General features: G+C 44.9%; 1 protein-coding gene across 1 annotated transcript; it reads left to right on the top strand.

Annotated features, from left to right (window-relative positions):
- The first annotated feature begins 4,109 nt into the window (after positions 1-4,109).
- On the top strand, positions 4,110-6,114 carry LOC103751315 (ras GTPase-activating protein-binding protein 1-like). The gene is made up of 3 exons (XM_008854706.3): positions 4,110-4,736; positions 4,790-4,851; positions 5,256-6,114. Exons 1-3 carry the CDS (start codon positions 4,204-4,206, stop codon positions 5,588-5,590), a joined length of 930 nt encoding a protein of 309 aa, XP_008852928.1. The 5' UTR covers positions 4,110-4,203; the 3' UTR covers positions 5,591-6,114.
- Positions 6,115-6,887: the final 773 nt, after the last annotated feature.

The raw sequence follows: 6,887 nt of genomic DNA, 5'->3' as shown, positions 1-6,887 counted from the left end.
AGTAGAATTGTTAGATCAAAAAATACAAACACTTGACATCTAGCAAACATTGTCAAAAGATTTTACTCTGCACCTTGAAGATTAGGAGGAGTGAACAGACAGGAAACAGAGCAGTAAGGGTAAGCAGCAAGCTATGACCGTGCCAAGAACAGTGACTGAAGCTCTATGCATATATGACAAGGTGTCTCTCCCTGAGGACAGCTTCTGAAGAGAGGGGACTTTTCCATTCTTTCTATCTACTTTGAATTTGTTCTTTTTTAATATCAATTTTTAGTGGTACTAGAGATTGAATGTTAGGTCAGTGTTCTACCACTGAGCTATATCCCCAGTCCCTCCATTCATTCTATCTAATAAGAGCCACCATCTGAAGAACTGGTCCATGGCCACCCACCTGGAAACAGACAGCTAGAACTTGACTCCAACTGCCACACTCACCACCAGTGTGACCCTTAAGCAAGTGATCTACCTCCCTTACTAGTGCATACTGATGCCTTTGCACACATCTCTTCTGTGTCTCCGTGGGCATGAATCCCATGGGCCTTTCTTTTTAAATTTTGTTAATGTATTTTTTACATGTATGAGTGTATGTATGTGCACCACATGTGTGCAGTGCCCTCAAATCCCCTGTGACTGGAGTTACAAAGGGTTTTTAGCCCTGTGGGGGCCAGGAGCCAAACTGGTTCCTCTGCAGCAGTAGCCATTTTTCTTAACTGCTGAGCCATTTCTCCAGGGCCCCCAACCCAACTCCTTCTAAGTAGCTAGCAGAACTAGTGTCCAGATATCCAGTTATCAAGTAATAGAGCAGGAAGTGCTCAAGGTGGGCTATGATGGGAACACAGTAGAAATCTTTGGGATTTAGGATATAATGGTAGAATTAATAGGGACAGATTGAGACTTACTGAGGCCCTTTTTGTTCAGGGGCCATAGAGAGGGTCTTTCCTTAAATTGAGGGGAAAATGTCAAGAAAGAAAGGAGTACCTGTAGGTGCAAAGAATTTGAGAGAGTGTGGAAAGCTGTAACACTCAAACTTGGAAATTCAAGCCATGGACTAAGGAAGGCCTCCGAGAAGATAAGCAGGCACAACGGTTGAGGGGGAATTGATGTCCAGAGCCTCCATTTCCATATCAGTAATCTGCCTGAGGATGAACTGTGGTCAAACGTCCCAGAGCTGTGTCTTCCCCACGCACCCTTCACAAGTGCCCAACCCCACTGTTAGCTGTCATGTTGTCATTATTGTTGTTGATCATTTCCTCAGTGCATATATTTTCCACACTGGGGGCATTGTTTTGCCCAGTAGAGAGTCTTGCAAGACTCCCATGGAGAGAGTGAGAAAATGATCTGATTTGTAAATGTCAGGAAGCTAGGGGAGGTTTTCTGACATCCCATGGTATGATGAGAGATAGCCAGATTGGAACTTTTATTACACTCTGTCTGATCAGTGTATCAGAAGGGATTCTACCATGCACTGAGCTGTATTCTGTAATCAATGATAAGTTGTCAAAAAAGATTTTTTAAATGAATTGCTTAGACTAGATTTTGCCTTGAGAAAAATAGCCCTGTATTCAGAGAATCTCATTTTTTAGAGAGGCAGTTTTAGTAGCTAAATATTTGAATGTACTTAAATATTTATAGATTCACAACATGAAATATTCAGGTTACCTCTGGTAGGCAGATGTTTCTTATCGTCAGCCATAGACTCACAGATCTGTGTATCTCGTTACCTGCTTCCTCAGTTATTCTTACAAGTCCTTTCAAGTGATTTAATTGCTCCAGGAACCAGGACATATTCGTCAGTTCCTGGTCGCTAAATGTGCAGCCTCTCATGCACCATACCTAAAGCTGGAATAAGTCTGGAACTGTGACTTTCCTTTTGTTTTGTCACCCACCCCTCCATGCTTCCTCCATCTAGGCCATCCCTCTCCAGCTCCAGTCATGAGCTCTTTGCTGCTTGTCCCTCCTGACCCTCCTTCAAGATCCTGTAATGAAATATCCAAACTAGGTAGCTTATAAAGAGCAGAAACTTCTTTCTCACACTTCTGGAGGCTAAGAAATTTAAGGCCAAGGTACCCACATAGTTGGTGTCTAATTACAGATTTGGTGTCAAATGTTCATAGATGGTACCTTCCTACTGTGTCTTCACATGGAGGACAGAGCAGCACAACTTCTCAGGCCTCTTATAGGAGCATTAATTCCATTCTTGAGGATTATATTTTCATGACCTAATGACCTCCAAAAGTTTCCACCTCTTAATCCCATCACTTTGCGACAAGGATTTCAATATAGGAAATTTGGGGATACACTGACATTCACACATGACATTTCCATTCTTCTTTCCATCTGTGAAAGGAAGAGACAGCCTGCCCCAGTAAGTTTGCTTCCTCAACAAGAGCCAGAGGACACAATTACAGAGTTTGAAAGTTGTCTTCACATAAATCTTGCAGTTTGGGTCAAAAGAAACAGCACTGAGATTAGTCATTTACATAATCACCTTATTTGATCATATATGACCCAAATGAGTCCGCCCCCTCCCTGCTCCTACTCAATCCTCCACTCTTACTTTAAAGTTCAGTTCCAGGGAGAAACCAAAGTGACACATAAAAGGGTCTGCCCAACAAGCAGAGCTGTTGGGTTCAGTCCCTGAGGTCCCTTAAATTGCCCTGGTTCCTTCATCTTTCTGGACAGTTCTGCAAACTCACATCCTTCTAAGTATCCCCCTTGTTTATTAAAACTAGCTTGAGTTGGACTTCACACATCATATAGTCAATGAACATGTATACAAAATGTAATCATCTATTGACTTGTCATCACACTGGGACAAGATCTGAAGAATCTGTCCTATTTTTCCACAAAGCAAGGCCAAACATGCACAGCTGGGTGAACTCCTCTATCACCAGAAACAATGGCATTTGGTTTTTTTGTTTTATTCTGTTTTGTTTTGTTTTGAGTGTCTCATGTAAGTCACTACCCTTGAGAGCTTGCTATCTCAAGAGGGTACTCATCACTAATTATGATAACTGTCATAAGAAAGGGACAGAATGCTTGCTCTAGTTGGTCAAGGTAGACAAAATGACATCCCATTGTGGGAACAGGGAAGGCTGTAAGACTAAAGAAGCACTTGGGTGTATATGCTTGTGCACATGTCTCTCACTGAATCCGAAGCCTGCTGATTCGCTAAACTGGCTGACCAGCAAGCCCCCAGATTATCCCTGTCTCTGCCTCCCAGCACTGGAATTACATGCGAGCACCACCAGGTCGTTTTGTTCTTGTTGGGTGGTTGTTGTTTTTACAGGAGTGCTTGGGATCAAAATCGAGTCTTTGTGCTTCACAGCAACACTTTACCATCTGAGCCTCCTCTCCAGCCCCTGAGAAGGTATTTTGGGGGGACCTGAAGGATAAGTATGGTCATAGTAGACAAAGATCAGGAAAACAAACATTCCGGCTGGCAGGCTAGGGGAAGCAATTATCAGACGCAACAAGATACAGGACAGGCTTGCAGAGCAGTGATACCCAATCTGGCTGAAATGTCAGGTACAGAAGAAATACAGTTCAGGGGGTTTCTGTGTGCTGGACTGAAAGAGTGCCCTGTTAATTTAACAAGCCATGGGAAGAGGTCATAAAAATCTGTCTATGCCAAGGAATGACTCGATTCGAGTTATACATAAGGAAATCAATCTGACAGCATTATGTGGGTTAATTTCAAAAGTAGAGAGAATGGAGTCAGAGAAACGATTAAGAAAACAGATACAGGGGCTGGAGAGATGGCTCAGCAGTTAAAAACACTAGTTGTTCTTACAGAAGACCTGGGTTTGAATCCCATCACCCCATGGCAGCGTAGTAACAACTGTCGTAACTCCAGTTCCAGGGGATCCGACAGCCTCTTCTGACCTCCGTGGGCATTGCACAACACGGGTGCACTTACATGCAGGCAATACACGCGTACACATAAAATAAAAATAATAAATAAAATTTAAAAAAAGAAAACAGATAAACAAATACAATAATCTTGGACAGGAGAGAATGAGGGATTGAACTAAGACAGTCAAGATGGGAAGGAAGAAATTGACGGATGGGAGAGATACTGCTGAGGTTAAAAAAACTGACATGGGCGGCCGTATTTGCGCGAGGGGTCCCTGTCACCGTCGTCCTCCGGAGCAGCGCCCGGTCCTCTCCCGCTCATCCGCGCAGGTTGAACTGACCAAAGCAATGGTTATGGAGAAGCCTAGTCCCCTGCTGGTCGGGCGGGAATTTGTGCGACAGTACTACACACTGCTGAACCAGGCCCCGGACATGCTGCACAGATTTTATGGAAAGAACTCTTCCTATGTCCATGGGGGCCTGGATTCAAATGGAAAGCCAGCAGATGCGGTCTATGGACAGAAGGAAATTCATCGGAAAGTGATGTCACAAAACTTCACCAACTGCCACACTAAGATCCGCCACGTGGACGCTCATGCCACGCTCAATGACGGCGTGGTGGTGCAAGTGATGGGGCTGCTGTCCAACAACAATCAGGCCTTGCAGAGGTTCATGCAGACCTTCGTCCTCGCTCCTGAGGGCTCAGTGGCCAACAAGTTCTACGTTCACAATGACATCTTCAGATACCAAGATGAGGTCTTTGGTGGCTTTGTTACGGAGCCCCAGGTGGAATCTGAGGAGGAAGTAGAAGAACCGGAGGAAAGGCAGCAGACACCGGAGGTGGTACCTGATGATTCTGGAACTTTCTATGATCCCACAAAGTAACACTTCCTGAGTGTGAGCACCGCACCCAGTGAATTCCACCCAACCTTAGTGTCAGGAACTTTAGGCGTGCTATGGTGCTGCAGAGTTCCTTTGGGTGTGTACAGGGACCGAGTGTGGCCTACGTGAATTGTAGGTTTAGACTTGGGTCCAAAATTAAAAAACAGTAACAAAACCCCATAAGCTGGTGCACTTACAGTCTCAGAAGAGTTTTGTCTAAATAGTTTGGTCTTTTTGAATCAGCTGATCTGGAACTCTGTACGTAGACCAGGCTGGCCCTGAACTCACAGAGATCTGCCTGCCTCTGCCTCCTGAGTGCTGGGCTTCAAGGCTTGCACCACCATGCCTGGCTGTATTTTGCATTTTTTAATATAAAGTTTTTGAAATCAAGTGTGTACTTTAAATTCCCAGCGCATCTTAGTTTGACAAGCGAGATTTGATTGCCCAGCGGAATCTGTCTAGATATTACTACTGTGTGCTCACATTCAGTGCTCCCAAGTGCTAAGGGGTCATCTGAGGATCTTCTTCATGTGTAGATTATGGGAACGTGGTGGAGCTGCGCATTAACAGTGGCGGGAAGTTACCCAACTTTGGTTTTGTCGTGTTTGATGATTCGGAGCCTGTTCAGAGGGTCCTCAGCAACAAGCCCATCATGTTCAGAGGCGCCGTCCGCCTGAATGTGGAGGAGAAGAAGACTCGAGCCGCCAGGGAAGGGGACCGTCGGGATAACCGCATTCGGGGACCTGGAGGCCCCCGAGGTGGGCTGAGTGGTGGAATGAGAGGCCCTCCCCGCGGAGGCATGGTGCAGAAACCAGGGTTCGGTGTAGGCAGGGGGATTGCTCCGAGGCAGTGAATTGCTCAACACTGATCTTCACGCAGCACACAGCCCCAGCTCCTGCAGCATGGTGAATTTCTTCAGCCGGCCTTTGGTGTCTTGGAGTAGTCTGTTATAAACTGCTTGAGTCTGTACAGTTTTCTTTCTCTGTGTTCGAGGTGTGTGTTCCACCCCGTCCCGTCCTCTCCCGACCTTTAGTCCTTCACTTCAGTTTTCTGGACTGATACTTTAGGAATAATAGATTTTTAAAGAAGAAGAAGAAGAAGAAAGACTGAACTTCCTGCTCTCTTTGCATATACAGACTTCCCCAAAGGAGCGATTCTGGCTTACCACTGACGTTGGGATATTTCGTTCATTGGAATATTTCTTATTTTCTACACGCTCGAAGCCTGTGAGACACAGGATTTGATAAACATTTTGGAAGCAGGAAAAGTCCAAATTGTTTAAGTTACAACCACCTTCTGATGTGGAAAAATTGCCATTTGGAAGCCCTTGCTGGTGTGGGTAACCGAATAAAAGGTGTTAATGGAAAAAAAAAAAAAACTGACATGATTTGACAACTCTAAGTATGAAATTCTTCACAAACGTGTGGCATTTTTATTTGGTATTACTTAGGGCCATAGAGATCTGCAAACCATCTGTTATTAATGCTAATGAATAAGTCAGATTTTATCCCCCATTTAAAGTAGATTGCCAGAAACCCAGAGACTCCGTGCTCACAGGACTATGGAGTAAGGAAATATTTTATAGCCAGGACCAGTTACTTTCTTAGTACAGCACCCAGAAAAGCACCAGAGTCTTATACCTCTAATACTTCCCAAGAACACCTGGGCCGCTGTCACTGTGTTCCTGAATTGATCTTGGGTCCATTAGGGCCATGTTGCACCTGGAGGCAAACCTATTTCAGAGCTCCCTGTGGGAGTTCTCCCAAGACTCAACATAAGGACACAGAATAATACATAGAGGACAGGAAGTAGGGGTGTTTGTTACTTACCTTCAACCTTGGGACCCAGAACAAAACCTGGTGTGTAGTAAGTGTACAGGAAACAAATTATTTAATCACTGGATGAGTTCCAGTGTTTCTAGGATGCCCAACACTGTCTGGAGGCTGCTTCCCCTTTAACAGCATCATTCTCCTGCATGTCTTCTAAAGTATCCCAGAAAAAGCTGAGTTCTCCCTGGCTTCTGATGCAACCTGCGATGTGGCAGAGCAGAACCCTATTTGTACAAGAAGGACAAGTGAGGAGCAGGTGGCGAAGATGTGGCTCCAGCCTGCTCCACCTCCACAACCAGGGAAAGCCGTAATAGTGTTCTC

This window comes from Nannospalax galili, unplaced genomic scaffold, assembly GCF_000622305.1.
Source record: "Nannospalax galili isolate Female #2095 unplaced genomic scaffold, S.galili_v1.0 scaffold386, whole genome shotgun sequence".
NCBI classification, from domain to species: Eukaryota; Metazoa; Chordata; class Mammalia; order Rodentia; family Spalacidae; genus Nannospalax; species Nannospalax galili.
This window is presented reverse-complemented; position numbering and strand designations above follow the sequence as displayed.